This window comes from Bombus impatiens, unplaced genomic scaffold (genome assembly GCF_000188095.3).
Source record: "Bombus impatiens unplaced genomic scaffold, BIMP_2.2 scf_0233, whole genome shotgun sequence".
Taxonomy (NCBI): Eukaryota; Metazoa; Arthropoda; class Insecta; order Hymenoptera; family Apidae; genus Bombus; species Bombus impatiens.
In genome coordinates this window covers 391,797-412,532 of record NT_176652.1, presented here as the reverse complement: position 1 = coordinate 412,532, position 20,736 = coordinate 391,797, and the positions used below count along the sequence as shown (strand labels likewise).

The following is a 20,736-nucleotide window of genomic DNA, read 5'->3' as shown; positions in this document are numbered from 1 at the left end:
TCTCTCTCTCTCTCTCTCTCTCTCTATCTATCTATCTATCTATCTATCTCTATCTCCGCGTACGATACACGCGTTTTAACGCGTCCTCGACCCTCTAAAAGGGTTCTTTTATGAAAGGGAAAAGATCTGTTTATGGATAATTTGGTGCTAGCATAATATGATATATTATCAATAAAATACCACGGTATAACACAGCAAGCGAGTAAAGTGAAATTTTAAACGAAGTAGACACGTGGTTATGTAACTTGTAAGTTACATTGGTATTACAGGGGGTTAACATTCACGGTTGAACGTTTTAACCGGCTTTCCATTTCGTCTGTACATATATGTATATTAACGCTAAAACTACCACTGACTAGTGTATGAAACTTGTACCAAGAAAATCAAAAGGAAAAAACGTAGTCTTCGTCTACAGAAAAATTACGGGAAAGCAATTACAGGTAACAAAAGTACAGAACAAAATCGCGCAAAAATCCCTAAAAATTTCTGCGACAAAAAATTCTTTAAAATTCTGTTAGAGCGTTTCTTTCACATTGTATTAGAGAATTCTATAAAATTTACATTTATTCGAAATTCCATAAAATTCGATATTTTTATTAAACACTACGGTTCGCTTATTTCGAGCATTGGTAGTTTTAGCGTTTAAATACGATTGCAAACGTATCTAAAAGAGAGCTTCTTGAAACCGGATTAACAGCACTGCCTCCAAGAAACGTACATCACTGACATTCGCTGATTCATTTTTTGCCACCAGTCGTAGTTCGTAGCCGTAAGACGCACCTGTGCTAGTACCCGTAACCACGTATCGAGATATTTAGTGGCATTGATCGACACACTCTAACATACACATACACGTATACGCAGCAAACGTACACGGTGATCGCATCATAAAACAGCGAACGAGCATCGCGCGCACGAAAAGACAATGAGACTTTGACTCCTGCTCCGTACATGCGTTATTTAATATTTGGATATTTGTATCGTTTCGATAATATCGTGTGTATTAATTGTTTTATAGAAGTTTCGTATAATTTGTTCATTTTTTTCTACTTTGTCCGTTTGAAGCAAGATAAAGTTTCTATTTTCTCAGATTTTATAAATTACTTGAAATTTAAAATTGAACAGGGCGATAATTTGTACGTGTGTAATTAAATATACGCGTACGATAAATTCAATACGGGCGTATTGAATTCATGAAACTTTTGCACGAATGAGATACGCATAAATAGGTATGTTAATAAATGTACATTTGAATAAATATGAATCAGAGATGCTTAATTTCCATAAAATAATTACTCGTAGGTTTTTAATTCTCCAATACATACACATAACTTTGATACGTACAGGTTTACAGTGTCAAATCGAAGCCACGTTTACTACTCGGTACAAATAAGAAATTGTTAACGCAAATGTCAAATATTTGCTCAAAAATCCTAACACTTTAATCAGAATATATTTATCACGCCGTTTATCGCGTATCCTAACGCCTGTTTCAATATTAGATTGACAACTAAGTGATTGAACTTAAGGATTTTGTCGTTACCACCTAATGACAAAATTCGCGATCATTTAGTTGCCAACCCAATACATTTGAATAGTACAGCCAATGAATGCAAATAGCAAATATCCTTAATAAAAATATCGCATGTATGGTGCCAATGTTAAAACGATCTTCGATCGCGAGACGATTCGTCAGTTTCTTTCCATCAGAGGTGAAAAAAGAAAGCAACGAAAGTATCTATCGACAAGTCCCACCATAATGGACGCGTGTCGTAATTGGAAGAATCGAAATTTACCGTGGTTAACGCGGTACCTGGTGGAATCGCGGTAAATCAAGCGTAATCGATATCGATACTTCCGTTAATGGCGTCGTAACCGGCCGATCGGTCCGGCTCGGATATAAATTCCTCGGTAATCGGTCTTCATACACGCCAAACGGATCTAAATCTTACCAAGAACGATGTAGTATGACGAATCGATGAGCCTGTTCCGCTAATGTTCAAGCTGAATTTCGTCGATCGGAAGAAAGCCTTTTACGCTTTGTCTTTGATCGTTCTTAATAAAGTTATCGTTAAATGTTTGCCGTGTTGCATCAAACGGTAGCCTAATAACGAACATACGCGATTTACATCCGAAATTTTGTTCGTATCTTGAAGATGAAACAACAAATTGTAAAATATCATCTACCTGTTAAATCGTTCCGTATCAAATCGATCTATCGCACTTATCTATTAAAAACTGGCGTGTTTTAGCAAGTCCTTCGCAAATCCTGCAAAGCAGAATATTTGATCGATCAAACACAATACCGGGCACGGTAACCACGATTCTAGTCCTTACTAATCTTTCTTCCGTCTCTAACCATCGAAACAATCTCTAGCAAACGAGATCACCTTTCAATGACTTCGAAGAAAATTGCATTGAAATATGTCACGATGTCTCGTTCCACGCTGTTCGATCAGCGTCACCGCAGTTTCTCGACATGGCAATAACATGGAAATGGACGAACGAACACACGCGTAAACACACACACACACACACAGAGGCCCTTCTCTTTTTGACCAGAGTACCGTCTGTCATAACTAACTAGAGCACGTATTGTACGCTTCTCTTATTTATGCACAGTTTTCCTGGTTTCTCCCGGCTTCGTATGCACACGAAGGGAGGGTCGCCAGTGGCCTTTGTCGAATACCAAGACGTTCGCTACGCGGCCCAGGCGATGGCCACTCTCCAAGGATCCTTTCTCCTCTCCTCCGACCGGGGAGCAATACGAATCGAATATGCAAAGTCAAAAATGGCCGAGGTGGGCTTTACAAATCTCTGGATCGAAGTAGGTTTCATTTTATGCTACGCTAGCCGCTACAGACATCCTGTACACATCCCGACGAAAACGCAGCGACCCTGTGCGACACATCCTTTGCGTTATCTCGATTCTTATCTCGATTTTTGTCAAGATATTTCCCCTACCTCGACTCCTTATCTCGTTGATCAACGACACCCTTGCGATCATCGCGAATATTCTCTTGCATTTTCTCTTTCGTTCTTATCCCGCTATTTTCCTTTTCGTCCTTACGATTTCCGACCGAGGGCTAGGCATCAGGAATTTCTTTATGGGCCATCGATGTCCCTTCGGTCGATCCTCGTCTATCACTCGATACCGTTTCGTTCTCCTCGCTCCCTCGCAGCACCACTTTTCTTTTTTACGATCTCGTTTTACCATTCGATCCATCAACGAAGAACCGTCGAAGATTCCAATGAAACTGCACGAAGCACAGATCTGCGTTTTCGTTGCCGGACATTGTAGTATTACCGTTGGGAGTTGGACGAAATGCCTCTGGAAGGAACGAGGATCTTGTCGCTACTTTTGCTCCCTCTCTCCTTTTATAAAGTAGGAACCATCGAGACAGGCTTGACCGGATGTGTCACTGTTGCCTCCATTTGCTCTCCTGTCACGCATTTTACGGTGACCTGGTAATCATGGCAGAATTGGAAACGGGATGGTTTTTTGAACAAAAGCAAGTTTAAGAGCACAGAGTAAATGTCCCGCGCGTAGCGCTTTGGTTCTTCGGAGTAAAGGCAATCGTCGTATCGTAGATGGAAGCGTATTTTCTCTTTTCTGTGTTTATCTCTCCTTACGTACTCCTTCGTTCTAATTAAATACAGAAATAATTCTCTATGTGGAGTGACTCACGAAAGTATTTCGACGCTCATCATAAAGAACTTCGATACGTATATCGTGTTATGTATAAGACGTTTTAAACTTTCGTTAACGTTATAAGACACGACTAATCATATATATTCGGCAAAAAAATTAGTATACAACCATCTTAAACGCATAAGATGAACATGATAAGGCTTATCAACGTAATTTATAATTGACTGTTTAAATACTTTTGTAGTCTCTATGAGATGTATACTCAAGAGTATTAAATATCGTGTTCTTTCAAATTTCCTTCGAAACTTACCAACATAATTACAATAATCGCGTGTCATTCTAATGAAATTTCAAAATGTTTTATATAATACACACACAATATACACTCAAAGGTATCTACAAGCGTCCCAACGCTTCTCATATTAAAACCTATTTTAGTAGATTATCTTTCTCGAAGACACCTGCTATTCGAGACGCGATAAAAATGTAATAAAAATGTACTCTGTTCTCTTCGATCACCTCCTTTCACGAGGAATCATCCCTTTCCGGACGATGCCATTTCAGTGTCAACCCGTACATCAATAGCATAACAGCACGTAACGACATTTGTAAATATTTTTCCACTTTCCCGATAATTCTCAGGGGCATTTTACCACAGCTCCCTACAGTACAGTGGCCTCAGCGATAGACTCGCAATCGATTAGCTGACAGTTCGATTTCGATCGATCTAAAGATCGATCAATAACTTTGTCGGTAAGACACGTCGCACGGTGTCTCCTGGCAGTAGAAAACGCGCGACGATCGATCGGACGTAAATCCCTCGATCGCGATCGATGGCTGGACGCATCGCGAGCTAGCTGAGTCCACTAGTATCGCCAATTGCCAATTATTATTTGCCGCTAATCGCCTATGGATCGTGCACAACAACTTGCCGATCTCTAACTTTTTCTTCCACGTTCTGCTTTTTGTTCTTTCCTTTGTTTCTTTTTCTTCTTTTCTCTGTCTCTCTTGACTCTGTTCGACGTTTGCTCTTCGAGGTTATTGGATCGTCTCTACGCAGATTCGTTTGTCGTATCCTTGGTTTTGTTCCTTTTTTGCGTTGTCGTTTTTATTTGGAAGATTTTACTTTTTTACTTATAACTTTTACTATATACTTTGAACGTTTTAAGGCGTTCGATCCTTCGGACTATTTCGTTGATCGAAGAAGTTTTTCGAACGAAACTTATTCTGTTTCGATGAGAATATCTTATAGCGATTCTACGTGGTCTTCGATGATTTTGCATGATCTACATGGGTCTATGCACGTAGTTTCAAAATTAACTTGGTATACATACTTGGAAGAAAGCTGAAAAAGTAACACTGTTTATAAAATAGTATTATAACAGTGCTATTATATCGATCACATCATAGCAGTGTTACCGTATAATGCTAAGTACAATACTATTTAAACAAACTTGAAAATAGCATTATATTAAAAAGCAAAAATACAAAGATCGTCTCCTGATAAGATATTTCATTCAAAACAGATTAAATTCAATTTTAATGATTTTCTCAAACAGAAAATGGTTTGACACGTAATGATATGAGAGAATTGTAATAGGAAACTCTATCATTTTCACGTCCTTCGTTTCCCGTTGTCGATTTTCATTCCGGTTCTGCTCGGTCTTTCACTGTGTTGCTTGAGACGCATAGTACTTACTCGTTCATTTTTGCTCCGTCCTCTTGTCTGTTTTATATTCCTTTTTTTTTTTTTTTTTTTTTTGTATTTTCCTCCCTGAACGTGGTCTTTTGATATACGACACCCTTGCACCGTATCCTGCCGCGCTTTTCGTAGAGGTCTTGTTGCTGGAGATTCTCGGGGGAAGGTCGGATAACTGTGAAACGATGACTAATTGCAAAAGAATAACGAGACAGGTGAATTCTATTAACAAGAACTAAGAAAAATACACGTACGATACGAATACACCTTTAGATTTTCTTGTAAAGTTATTGTAATTTTAAGATAGCCGTAAGATCGTGAGACATTTTTAATATGGATAAAGTTCGTTAGAATAGGACGACTTTAATGCTTTTAAACCTTCTTTAGGTACGAATATTTTCAGATTATCGCGATATTGCAATACATCCCTGTTACAAAGAAACAACGACGGCATGGAATTTTATTACGAAAAATTGTGAAACACCTACGTATGAAAATAAATAATTAACGCGAATATATATCCTCGTAATAGTAAGAAAGCAGGAAATTATTTAAATTCGTTCTAATATGAGAAAGAAATACACGTTGGAGAAACATTTTTTAACATTGTTGTAAAAGTATCCAGCGTAAATATTTGATTATTAAACGTCGTTCCACTTCGCTGGTACTAATTATTTAATCATTATTTATTCTCGTAATCGTCGTGGAAAAAGTAAATAGGAGAAATGTAAAGACCGCGTATTTCGATTTGTATTCGTAAAGATAAATTCCTCGAGTAATCGAATGGAGGAAGTCGAAACTATAATACGAGTGGAATCGGTGATCGTGAAGAATCTACGCGTGGCACGCTTCTAAAGCAAAGTATCGTACATCATCGTGGTCTTACGATAAATTCTCGTATCATCGTGCAAGACGTATAGCATCCGGATTGCTCGCGATCTCTTTTCTCTTTTCTTTGCTCTCTACGACCCTAATTTAACAGCATTCGCGATACAGAGATCGTTTATAACTCGAAACAAAAATATTAACCATTTTTCTTGCCAATCGTACTTACAATTACTCACAGTACTTGATACTTGATATTTCTTATTTTTCAACAGGAGAACAAATTTAATAAACATTTAGTTGGGAACAAATTTTATTTTGACAATTTGTACACGAACAATTCAACTTTATACGTATTAATCAACCACCCAAATTAGAGCCACAAGATACTAGAATTACAGACAAAATGCTATATCACAAATACGTCATCGTTAGAAACTTGTTAAACGAAATCTAAAGCCTTCCTTTTAATTTCGTTGAATCGTATAAAGTCGTAACTTTAACCGTAACCGTAAAAAAAACCGTAAACTTCTAGATAACGCAAATTCTAAATAACGCAAGTGCAAAGAACAAAATTACCCTGTAATTGTCTTAACCGGAGCTACTAGCTAACGTACAGCGTAATATACGAGAACTAGAACTAGAACGGCATCCAACCAACAATGCCAAAAATATAGGTCGCGGAAGCAACGCATCATCCTCGCGAATATACGATTCGATCGAGCGAGACCAAGTCCGTTGTCTAAAAAAGCAGGCCAGTTTGCCCGACCTTCCCCTCGGTGAAATTAGGGAGATCGATAGAGAATCTGCTTGGGGGCTGGGCAACAACGTTGCAACGAAACGCGTCGTCGCTAATTCATCTCGCCTAAAACCGGAACGGAGACGCCTTCGAAGCGGCGCGACCAAGACGGACGTGGCTGCTGAAGGAGAATATCCGACGCGTTAGAACCGCTTTCTCGCTCCTTGTCTCTGTCTCCCTTGCTATATACAGTCGGCGACAGAAATAAGTGGACAGGCAGTTGAAGCAATATCGATAAAGTTCCATCGAACTGGTGCTAGCTTTATACAGGGTGAGTCGTAAATACATGTCCGTATTTCAAGAAGGTTGAATTTACACGTTAAAATAAGTAAAAAGAACGTCTTATGCCCTTGGACGATCAACGATATCGTCGATATTTCAAGGTTCTCAACGTCGTTGCGATTTGTCGATAAATATTAACGATCACAATGCAGTGACGATATACATCGATCCATCTAGTGGAGGAAATATCGACGATATATATGGTGAGTCCGAAGGAACCCTTGGTTCTTCGGTAGTAGTGGCTGATTGATAAAAATATTCGAATTGCTCGCCCCGTTTCCTGCTTACGATAAGAACGTTCTTTAATAGCGCCTTTGCAAACAGGTAGAGCGAAGACAAATCCATTAGGTTTCTGTTTCTGGGCTATTTAAGATCTATCGTGTATTCAACGTAAGCGAACAATGCAGGTAAACGATCTACGAGAAACGATATAAAATGGATTTGAGAGTGTTCGATGAATACCTGACATTTTCCAGCGAGTACGAAACTCAATGCAAAGGGAGCTCTACACGTTGAAACATATTGCGATGCATCGACACCCCAGGTTCCACGATACAGCTTACGATATAGATGCGTATCGGTATCAAAACCAACTCGTATCGATGCATGAATCAGGTTCTCAAATATAATTCCGTGGGAAATAAATTTCCTTTCGAAAGGAATCCCTGGGGAATCTTCGAGAAGGCTCCTAATTTATTTCGAGCGTTCAAGAAGGTTCGGGAATCGTCGAATTCTTCGATAATAGCAGTGAAATTGCGGTAATAAATTTTATATCTTCGTAACTCTTTCCGTTCGATTAAACGAACTTTATCCAACGGACGTCGAAGATCAGAATCATCCGTATAGAAATATTTTCTGCTTAATCGCTCGGTTCACTGGCTTTTAGTTCTTTTAACGGCGCGTATTCGGAAAATCTGTTTCACTCGATTAACCATTTTTTCGTCCATTTCTTTGTAATTTTCATCTTTGATAATCCACGTACCTCTCGTCAATCAGAATAATGATAGAGTTGACATTTCGAAAGACGCGTTTCGACGTTGGTATCGGGCCACTGACTGAGAAGGATCGGTAACGCGGAAATAAATAGAAACTGACGCAGAATTCGTGAAATCTAAGCGTCGATGCATGCATCGCAACATTCGCAACATGTTTCAACGTGTAGCGTGGGCTTTAAGGCAGGCGGTAGCGCGTGTCGATGCACAACGCATCGCTCGCAAACCGAGGTATGTAGGACATACGTATATTCGTAAGACATTTTTCACTCACTTCGGTGTGCACATTCGTCGTCCATCGAAGTACGACCACGCATTTATGACTCGCCCTCTGTATCTTCGTAGTAAATAAATTATTTAATAAGTAACCGAAATTAATAACATTTTTGCGTAAACGAGCCGGATTTAACGAAACTCGATCGACAGCTATTTCCACCATCTCGTCCACTTATTTTTATACGCGACCGTAAATCTCTGTCCGTCTCTGTCCTTTCTCCGTGATTTCGACGTGAATTAAAAGCGACGCGACCGTCCTGTATCTTCTTTCGTTCCTTCGTCCACGACCAAGGATCGCCGAAAGCTGGCGTTGAAAAAGAAAGATGAAAAAAGAGAAAAAAGAGAGAGCTTTTCAGTCCGGATGCAGCCACGGCCTAACGAGGTACGTAGATTACTCAATGGCAAGGCGTCTCTTCTTCGTCAACCGTGGGAAGAGGCTCACGAGGGCGAAAAGGGATGAAATGTAGGTTGTCTCTTGCTTTCGTTCCGCGGGACAATGACGGATTCGTTAAAACGCGACGACCAACAGCTTCGTGGTGAATCGGTAAACTTGTCGCGCGACCTCTCGAAAACCGGATGTTCGACGAGCGTTTATTTCTGTTCTGTTCGTTTTCGTAGCCGCGATCATAGCTGACTACGACCACTAACAGCCACGATTAACGGCTTGTCTTCGGTTTGTCGATTTTGCGATTGTCGATTCAAACGTAAGGATACGAGCAAGGTTGTTTCACGGTAATTGAATTGTGCACGGTGCTTTGGAGAAAGGATCGGTAGCTTTTTGAAAGAAAAGAGGCGATTCGTGAAGGACATTGATAAGGTGTTGCGACGAAGATGTTTTACGCGTGTGATCGTAGAGCGGACGAATTTTACCTGTGGATACATCGTGATATGGGAAAACGAAGCAGAATTTTGTGGTTAATTTCCGGACGTATTCTAAATAGAATCGATTACGCGCGAATAGACGTAACGCCATGTAACATCGTATCAGCCACGTAAAATGATTTTTTTTCTGTAAACGTAGCACGATATAATATTCTTCTTTTATAAGAAAATCGATCGAATTAACCGATTTTTGTTCTATTTTTTATCATAGAATTTGACTAAATTATTGAATTTATAACGTCTATTCGTGATAGAATATTTGAAATTACTGCATATGTATGCGTATTATATCAGTGACTTAGATATTTCAATTTATAACCTGCATATTTTCAATCGCATTTACGAAGAGTTTGTACAGATGATAAGAGGATTTACTATAAGGAAAAGACGAATCTGTCAGGTAAATTTTAAATTCCACGTTTGTCTTATAAACGAGAAAATTAAAACGAAAACTAATAAACGTCTACGTACAAAACCTTATTCGCCAAGAACCTTCTATATGTATGCGCGTATAAAATTTCAAAATTCCACTTACCAACGTGGATTCAACGTATATTTCGATAATAAAGGATACAAATTCGTACAAACTTAAATAAAAAACAAATGTATTTTCCCAGCTAAACCATACGTCGAAGATTCTTCGCAAACCGTCGAACGAGAGCGTAAAAAATTGACGACCTTCTGTTTCCAAAGCACCTTGGCATATTGTACCTATAACCGGAAAGAAAGAAATAATGGAGAAATATCTCGAGTAGAAATTGGTCGATTTCAGAGAATAACGGTTTGATTTTACTTTGGCGATTTTGGAAAACGCACGGCGATGCGCGATCGACCTCCGAACGATCCTCCTCGCGGCTGTAAATCAGCGAGGTATCGCGGACAAAAACCGTGAAAGCGGCGGAATGGAGACAAACGAGGCGCGATGAACGGCCGAGCGAACGCTCATTTCATACTTGGTTCATCCGTTCCGATTTCACGTCGAACGAACGCCGACAACAATTTCGTATCCCGTCCTACTCGTTCTTCTTTTATTTTCTCTATCTCTCTTTTGCTTTTCACGAACGATTTAAAACGATAGGGCGCGGAGTAAGCAGAACTCGTACTATTTCCGTTCGTGCTTGATTTTACCGTCTCTTATCGGCTTAAACTCGTTGTTGGAACTCGTTGAAAGTATTATTTTATTTTAATCCTCCTTTAAAGCATAGCTATATTTATATTCGTGGAACAAATGAATTTCGTTTGTTCGATATTTTGAAGATTAACCCTTGGATAGTAACGTTGGCTTGTAAACGACTATAATAATTTACGTTGGATCGATAAAGTTTACGATATTCTACTTTGCTTCGTACTTTGCATTCTTCGTTTTATTCGTACGATAAAGTCAAACGAAATAAAAAATTCGAAGATCAAGCGATCCAGCTATGAATCGTTGTGGTCCGAAATGGCTGAACGATACCAGTCGAGAGTTAATTATAAGACGGAGATTTAATCTTATTCGGTCTTTTGGAGATCGGTTAAGGAAAATCTACCGAAAGATCGAGCTTTAGGCGATATCTACGGAATATTTGGAGCGAGTCAATTGGTCAATTTATCCATGTGCCTTTCTCGCGTTCTTTCTGTGGGCGTACTTTAATTAAATTCATGATGCTTGCAGGGATCAAAGAGAGAAGAAAACGGGCAACCTTAAGATCGACATCAACGGCATGTAAGAGGAACGAGGGAAGACCATGCGTGCTTACACCCCGGAATGCAACGATCGTCAAGAGACCCGGATTCAGTTGTTTGCGCAATGGTAACGAAGAAAACATCGACGAACAACGAATCCACGACAAACGGTTCGGCAGGTTTCCAGAGCAAATCGACCGAGTTGCTCGAGAAATCGTTGCGAAGACGGAAGAGGCAATATGCTAGCGCAGGAATAATCACGGGAAACCGAGAGAGAAAAGAAACTAAAATGGGGTGGGAATATATCGAAAGGAAGAGAAAGTAAAAAGCACGTGCGACAAAAATGAAAAAAACAGAAAAACAGAGTAACGGAAATAGAAACAAGAAAGTAAGCATTCGCGTACACGCAATAAAAAATAAAAGGGGGAAAAGATACAAAGAAACACGCATATAGAGGAAGAAAATGAGAAAGATCGGGGATTAACGAAAGACGAGGCAGGGGTGTGTCTGCGTGTGTATGGTTCGAGCCTCGTCTCGCGAAAATCAGCACCACGACAAGTAGGGGAAAGAGAGAAACGAAGAATAAACGGAACAAAAAAAAAAGAATTCTTATAAATTGCGCGGAGCAACGGCGTTTTAGATTCGCGACTCGCGGGGGGCCCAAAATAATCGCGTATATATGATATTCCTAGGTATATATATTTTTTAACGACTTAACTTATCGATCTATTTCGATTAGCCGTGTACTACCTTGTCTATTTATTTTCCACCGAGTCTTGATTGCGATCAACGACGACGACGAAGCGAGAGACACGAATAGAAGAAAAGAAAAAAAAAATACGAAAAAAGAAAAAAGATGAAACGAGAAGAATACACGAGAAGGAAAGAGACACGATACATATACACACACACACACACGCACACGCACACGCGAGAAACACGAAAGACACGCGAGAAAACGAGACGGAAGAATCGTCGCGTCGGTGCGAGTTCGCGCGAAGCGTCGTAACGCTCTAGCGAATTTCTACGCAGAGGCAGTCGCACGTTGCGATTTCGACACTCGTGACACCATTTTCTTTCGCATATACGCATCTACGCGCATACACGGATACACAGATACACGAACAACACACGTATATACATACGTTAGATACATACATACATACATACAGAAAGAGAGGAGAGAAGCGTAAAAGCAGGAAGGCACTGTTGAAGTCACACGCGCACGCATATATATAAATAATTGTTCACACGTACACGGAGGAACATACAGAGTCCACAGTCGCGAAAGATTCTTTTAGGAAAATCGAGCCCCGCGCTGTTTTCGAGCAAATTGTTTTGGAAGAGGAAAGAGAAACGAAACGGGTTGGAAATTTATTGTATAATGCAGGTTGATGCAATTACTCCCGGAGAGACAGAGTAGTTTTGTTGTAGCACGCTCTCTTTAACCTGTTAACTGGATCGTTTGTTGAAACGAACGTAAACGTTTGGAAAGACATTGCCCATCTATTCGAACGTTGAGAGAATGAATTTCTATTTTGCTGTTTCGTATAGAAAAAAATTGATAAGTGTAATAGAGGAGAAGGAGAGTATAGAGAACGAATATCTATTTTACTTTTTTAAGGTAATAAGAGAAAAACGACGGGGATAGAATAACGAAGAAACAGTTTGATATTTTAACGAACAGCAACGAACGGTATCGTTTTAACTCCTTGGCTCACGGCGTTCGTCCATATTCGCGAGATTGCGACGCGTAATAAATAAACGCGAGATAAAAGTTACGATCTTTTCTCGATCGAGAAAATCGAGGACCACGAAACGTAAATTCGTACGCGTAATACAACAATTGGAAGAGGAAAACGCGAAAAGTGGCAACACGATTCGACTAAAGTACGCAGCGGAACGATTATGTCGGAGTGAAAAGCGAACGAGCAAAGTTAAACATACCTGTAAGCATAAATAAAAAGAATCGCGAAGCATGGAGTTAAAGCAAAGTACTTATATATATATATATACATATGTATATACATATATTTTTTTTAAAATACAAGAAAAAGTAAGTTCATTCGTATCGAAAGCAACTTGTTCGTGAAAGTAAAATACCGAATTATATATTTCCTAATTATCGAAGATTTTGAAAAGCAACCATCCAGCCGATCGCCAGTTAACAGATTAAAAGTGACGCAGCCAGAGAAAACTCGAGAGAAATCCTATCCTAGTATCTATAAATAACTGAAGAAGCGTACGTATGGATATACCGATTCGACTCGTAACGCATTCGTTACATCTCCGTTTCGTACGAGAATTGCCAGCAAACTCGAATCGCGTCCATTAATCCCGGGACGATGTAATTCGACGGAGGCGTGACTCGTCTCGTGTCGCGTAACTCGCGTGCTCGCGAACCACGAACCGAGGGATTCGCGTGGAGAACAACGTCCGACGAAGAAGAGAACGAAACTGAAACGAAAGAGCGAAGGCAGACGCGGTGGCTCGTAGACGAAATTGCATAATATAGAGATACAAAAGAGACGAAGACGAGTACATCAAGCTTAATACCAAAGGTGCCCTAAGAAGCGTGTATTTATGTTTTATCATTGGCGCGTCGCGAAAAGGCGAGCATATACATTTAATTATGTATCTTGTTAAGGAGAGTCTAATATCCTAGACGAGAGTGGCGATGAACGACAAGCGTGAATCGGACAAGCGTGAGTGGGAACGAAGAGAGAAAATACGAATATAGAAATAGCGTGTCAGTGTGAGAAAGAGGGAATGGTATGAACGAATGATCGATAGAATGATTGTGTTAATTTACGTAATAATCTTATACATATACATAACGAATGCGAACATATCATAGGATTAAGCAGTAGAGGGAAGAAAGTTAAAGTTCTCGTAATAAGGATAAAAAGAAAAAAAAGTAACTTTTAAAACGATCTGTCTTTGTAGTGGCGCGGATAGACAGAAACGAGGATACGAAGGTGGTGTGTGCCCTGCGTGCTAGATACGACGGCCAACTCGGCACGTAATTTGCCCAAGTGCCTTCCCGTTGGTCGAGTCATGCTGTAATTCGTACCGTGTATTATTCGTCTCGTCCCGATTTCAAACGTCGAACTCCCCCCTCTCCCTATTCTCCCAGTAAATCCATATTACGTATTGTACGTATACCATACGCATTAAAGTACGAAAAGAGAAAAAAGAAAAAAAGACAAAAAAAAAAGAAAAGAAGAGAAAAAAAGGATGGTGGAAGGAGAATAGTCGCGCAGAGTCCTGAATTACAGGAAGACGCTTCTTCAAATTAAAAACTCTTAACTGATCCAAAGCTGTTCGAGCCTGCCTGATAGTTTTCTATCGCCTCGTCGTTTTCTACTTAGACTTTTCTCCTCGAAGGACGGAGAGCTGCCGCATCGACGCGTGTTCCTCTAATTAATATTTCTCTGCTCGACGATCGTCCCGTTGATAGAATCCACGTTAACTATCCCGTACAAAATGGGTTGAGAAGGAATAAGCGGAAAGAGAACGAAGGAAAAATTTCGCCGGCATACGGTAAACGAGAAAGACTATTTAAAGAAGAAAGCGAGAGAAAACGATCGAGAAAGTTCGTCAACGGTGATCGAAAGAATACTCCTCTGTGTATAGAGCGCGATGGAAATAATGGCATATTTTTCTCGTAGATTCCTCGAATTTTATCGCCCGAACGGCTTCCCGAGTCGATCGACAGCTTCTTTTCTCAGAGTTCACAGCCAATCATCGTGCTGATTAAATATGATCCTCGTCGAACAACCACTGGGCATTTATTATACGCATCCGCAATTAATAGTGGCGAGTGGTGATTAAGTGGTGTAAAGGTGTAATAGAGAGTGGTAGAGAGTGTTAACCGAACCGTGTGCACGTCAATGGCGAGAAATTACGATGAAAGCGAAGAATTCATCGCCGGTGAAGCTAATTCACACTGTGGAACGGCTAATTTCACGATTGGCGTTCAAAAGACACTTCGTCAGCGACATGAGCCGACCGTCGTAATTGCTCTCGAGCGTCAGAACGCTCCTTTATTTTTCTATTTTCCATGAAAACACGAGCCGAGAAGAAAAGAAAAGCACACTCCGAGGGGAGGAAAAACGAGAGTGTCGTGCACAGTTTTATTCCGTGCGCGATTGTATTCGTGTCGAGATGAGAGTTACGGATGTCTTTAGCGTCGTCGATCTTCTCGCGATCGTGCCTGAATCACTCGTTCGAAAAATAACGAAGCGACTGAAAATCTCGTTGCTCGACGAAGATGCATCTTTCAGAAAAAAAAGATCTATTTGTAGTTCGTTTCTGATGATTTTTAGCGAAATTTAGGATTTTTCGATCCTATATATAAAGGAATCGAATTTCCGTGAATCATTCTAGAACCTTTATGTTTGACCAATTTCTTTCTAAAATTAGCTAGCGTGTATATACTATGAAGAAAATTCTATTTAATTATATATTATAATAACCTCTACTGTCGTCGAAATTCCATTAACGAATTATACGAAGAGTTATATATTTCATTATATACAAAATTATTATACGAATCGCTATTCGTGCTATTGCTATGCGTTAAAAATTCTACTTAACAAATATTAGATCGATTTCTAATATCGACGCAACACGACTAAATCAAATTATTAGGACAATTATTCTTTATAACTTGTAACTTAAGAAAGTAGCTTGACCGCGACAAATTTTCCTCTTTTTACTGAATTTTTGCCGGGCAAGCAGTGTCGTTTGAAGGTCCAGGCGGAACAAACCGCCTTTCTATCTGGCTTTCTTACCGCGAAATAAAAATCTGCCTGACCTGAAAGAAGAACTTGGCCGGTCCGTTTGCAGAGAACTGGACCGTCGCAAAAATTCAGAGCGAGACGAGGTGTCCCTTGACGCTGGAAACGGTAAACGCAGCTCGTCGGGCAACGAGATCACTCAGGAAGAAGTGTGTCAGCAATCTGAAGGCTCGGTGAAACAATTGAAAATGGAACGGGCAACTTTTAAAATCGGCTCGAAGCTTTCGGCGATGCCGCGATGATTTTTCCAATTCTAAGGAAACATGTCGCTGAATCGAAGATGGAACGAAAAACAAGGAGAAAGAGAGAGAGACGAAGAAACGAAAGTATGTAACGCGAGGTTTCAGGGTTGTCACTTTTCTGATACATATCGTTAGATCGTTAAGAGCTTGCCGAGCAGGTCGTTTAAAGGTAGATAATTGTCCTGGAAAGCGTTTACTCGTCGTTCATTATGAAAATGAAGCAAAAAAAAAAAAGAACGGGAATTCTCATCCAGCGTTCTTTTGTCTTTTATCAATCTTTTCAAAAAGGAAAGGAAAAGTGAATGGACATAAAAGAGAAGTTAATTCCTTTCGGCCGTGATGAATGTATATTTTAATATTGTTTTTACTGTAAATGTAACTATAAAATCGGAGACGGAGAGAGTCAGCGATGCACGAAACAAAATCTTCACAGGAAAAAAGAAAAAAGATAGGAATTCTTCGTTCTCGTCTTTGTTTTTAAAAATTTGTTTCGAGAAGATTAATTAACGCGTGTATCAGCTACAAGGGTACTTATTAATATCATTCGATCTACCTTAAAGCGAAGAACTTTCTTTTACGAAAAAAATCTCACAAAACGATTTTACGAAGATCGAGAGAACGTTTCAAAAAAGAAGGAAGGCCGTTTTCATACCGTTACGAGATGGTAGTGCAATTATCCTGGAAAGTAATCCGTGTGAAATTGGCCAGAAATTTGGCTCTGAATGGAACGATTTCGGTAAACGCTCTCCGGATGATTGTTAGTGCAACAAAAAAAAAACAAAAAAGAAAAAACAAAAAAGTGTGTAAACCGCTTAAATCCGTGAACTCGTCGATCTATGAACATATCACCGAATTTCTGACTCGTTAGAGTATCGTCGATGTATATATACATATACATATATATATTCATTATAGATGGTGACTGAATAATTTTTGTCCTGATAGTCGGTATAGAAAAATGTGAAAAAGGTTTTATCGAATCTCCTCGGATGCTCTCTTAAGTGTGTCTTGAACTATATACATAGTTATATATATACATATATATATATATATATATATATGTATATAATAAATTTATTAAAACAAATTGTTTTACATTGGTAGCGGGGAAGCGTGGTTTCAAAGGTAAAAGGAGTTAGTCAATTCGTCTGTGCAAGCGTTCCCTTCTAAACGAGAGTCATCGTGATTTTAAGGAAAACACGGAGAAAAAATAAAACGAGAGACGCGCATTTTGTGATCTTCGGAAACGACGGAAAGTATAGCCTAAGTTGTAAAATCCATGCGAGGCCTTACATTTGCGAATTCGGAGAGAGCGATGACGCAAAAAAGAAAAAGGAAAAAAGAGAGGAGAAGTATGAAACGGCACAGATTCGTTTGCCCTTTGTTATAATCGTTATTATAATTAATTTATTAGAAAAGGAAAGGAGCAAAGTGAGTGGCAAAAAATGGGAATTAAATCCAGTATCTTCGATTCCCAAGAAAAAATGGTTCTTCCCCAAAGAAAACGATTCTTCTTCGTCACCTTGTACTTTTTCTTCTTCTTCTTCTTCTTCTTCTTCTTGGGGGAATCGTTCGTCGTCATCGATCCTTCTTTCGAGTCTTCATCAGATCCCATTAGATCCGCGGATTATTGAATCGAGCGTAATTCGAACTGAATCGCGAACCGTGACTACCGACGTGGAAAAAAGAGGAAAACGAAGGCTCTCGAATGCCTTTCCCAGGGCAACGTATTCGCTTGACCTTAACGTAACATATCATTTTACAATTAAAAAAAAAAAACAATAGTTGTACTGCCCAAGATAGAGAGTGAATGAACGTGATCTGCGTATATATGTGTGCGTAAGTGTTATTAACCGTAACGTGTGAGTGTTGAACAATTTCTAGCTAATTAGAGCGACGATCCACGCGATTCCACGCGTCCGTATTTCGGCCCGAAAAAAGCAAAGTAATATCGTACAACAAACGCGTGAAACCGAACACACCAAAATACACAAGAAGCGATTACTCGTGTGAACGCGCGTTTATCGTCGATGTCGCGCGTGACGACGCAACGTTCTGTCGTCGACAAATTTTCATTCGAACCTCACTCTATTAAAAAAGAAAAAAAAAGAAAAAAATAGGTGGAACTTAAGAATTGCGACGACGCTTCGGAAAGAAAAAGCATCGTCGCGGTGTTAAAAAGTATAATTCTTCGGCACTCGCGGCCAAGCTTTTGCTACTTTTGTATGAAAACGACGAAAAAAAAACTTACTTATTACGCCACTGAAGCTGTGAGAAATCTGGAAGACTAAAAAAAAGAACAAGGGATGTGTTAAAGGAAGAAAGATAGAACGGCATGCACGAAGTCGCGATCGAGCGACACGATTTTTCGATATCCAGCTACTCGTATCGCTTGCTGCGCTATTAATTACTCGACAGCTCAGTCGCGTTCCATTAGCTCGTTTTGGATCTTTTTCTTCTTTCTCTTCGACTTTGTCGGCAGCGCGTCCACGATCTTAAACTATTTCCGCGAAAATAGATACATAGACAAAGTCATTGAAATTATAAAATTGGTTATATCATTAAGATATCTTGATCGTTCGAAGGATACGCGAACGATCGACTTTGTTGCTGTTAAGAGTTCGTTTAAATTATAGAAATGCGAGGGTTCCTAAGAGATTAAAGGGCTCTGAGAATCTTTAATCACAGATCGAAGAACTTTCAAGATTCAAAGGAAAATAACATTTTTGATAGTACAATTGAAAGGAATTAGAAGAGATCCAAAAATTCTCCTTAAATCATATTTCGAAACGATAATTCTACCAACTAAAGTCAGTCGATTTTCATCAAAATTCGCCGATCATACTTTCGATGGGTAATGTTTCTTCGTTCCGATAAAAATGCGGAAAAGTAGGATTTTCGTCGTCGGAAACAAAAAAAAACAGATCTAACGCGTATCGAGAATAGCCCAAAACGAGCTGAAGGAATCGCTTTCACCGAAAACAACCAGTGAAACTAGGAAAGAATAGAGAAATATTCAGCGATAAGAATAAGTTGTTAGATTGGACTCGAGAGAATCAAAGTTTCTTCTTCGACCGTGTATTTTTCGTTGTACATACACAACCAAAATTATTAAACCATCGAAATTGAAATTTATATCTCGACTACGATCCATTCAGTGAAAAAAATCACTATCGATACAAACCTGGATATATTACGTTAAAGAGGAGGAAGGAATCAACGATCGTGTACAACAAAAAATCACGAATAGAAGATAGCGAAAGCTGAATAAACGAACAACAGGAGAAATCGATTCCGTGCGTGATACGAAAATCAACCGATGTAACTGGTTAATTCGCAACGCGAAAGGAACATTTGCAATGAGGTTCGCTCGCTCGCGATGAATCGTTTCGATTGAATCTAAAAAGTGCTTTACAAGTGAACTAAGGAAACTCATATCAGTAGGCAGTACGCTATACAGTTTACAATTATATAGAATGGCATTTCGCATAAGGATTAGTAGAAACCAATATAAATACGGAAAGTATATATATATACAGATAGCTATATATATATATATATATATATTGAAGTAAAGGAAACAAATATATATATATATGTTTATCATACGTCGTGAACGGAATGACGAAGAGGAGAGAAAAGAGAGGAGGGGGGAAGAGAGAGAGAAAAAAAAGAAGATAAAGCAAAGTACACGCGAATCAGATATTTTGTACTGTGACTAAAGAATTATTCTAACGAGTCCGTTTTTGTTTCTTTTTTACATACGTATATGTATATAATAGATATGTATATGTATACACGCGAAAGCACAGGCAATGGATCACGAAGAAAGAACCCGAACGAGGCTGACCAACCGTGTGATCGAGAGCTTATAGATTGTGGATCCCTTGGATCATGTTTTTTCACGCCAGCTAAGAACAAACGACGAAATCAAGAAGAATTTCCAAGAAATCGACTCTCGTGGATCGTGTAACGAACGTTAACGAACAATCGGGGGACGTAACTCGTCCGAAGAGCGTGGCAAGTCTTTATCGTGTTTCCTTAAGAACGAAGAGGAAGAGTCCATCGCGGCGACAACCGTCGAACTATCGATAAAAGGCAGAAGCGTTTAAGAAAGCACAGGTAAGAAGATGCGATCGAGAAAAAGAACATGATTTTCCGCATGATCCTGTACAATCTACAGGATATTTTCTACGGAACACGAAGAAGATTTTTATGCAATAGGAAAAGGAACGAAGAAAACCTGCGTTCTCTTTGTTTAAACGGAGGAAATATATATATATATATAGCTGACGAACACCAAAGACATCGATACGTATATCTATCCAAAGATCGCGAGGATATTTAGACGGCAGTGTTGTGTCATCATTGTGATACGGTGTTATAATAAATCGTCGAACACCCTGTGAACGGTGAAAAGTCGTGTTCGGCCGAAGGAAACAAGACGTGCGAGCTCGAAATTTCGAAGCGAGGAACAGGGCCGACGAATGGAAATACACGGATGAAAGATAGAGAAACGAAAAACCTGCCACATACACAGATAAAATAGATCCCGAATCCGTCCGAAACGAGACGACGCGCTGAAAATCGACGAATCTCCGGCGCGTATCAGCGCCGCGA

At 39.5% G+C, this 20,736-nt stretch overlaps 1 protein-coding gene across 5 annotated transcripts in view; it reads left to right on the top strand.

Annotated features, from left to right (window-relative positions):
- LOC100740171 (protein couch potato) overlaps positions 1-14,276 on the top strand; it is a 185,713-nt gene extending 171,437 nt beyond the window's left edge. For 2 of the 5 annotated variants that reach the window (XM_012384052.3, XM_024366758.2), the window contains exons 8-9: positions 2,623-2,827; positions 11,062-11,180. In XM_012384052.3, the coding sequence (XP_012239475.1) occupies positions 2,623-2,827; positions 11,062-11,094 (238 nt within the window). In that variant the 3' untranslated portion in view covers positions 11,095-11,180. Of the gene's footprint in view, positions 1-2,622; positions 2,828-11,061 lie in introns of all 5 variants that reach the window. The other 3 variants (XM_033320056.1, XM_003488452.4, XM_012384053.3) reach the window with 3 other exon arrangements.
- Positions 14,277-20,736: the final 6,460 nt, after the last annotated feature.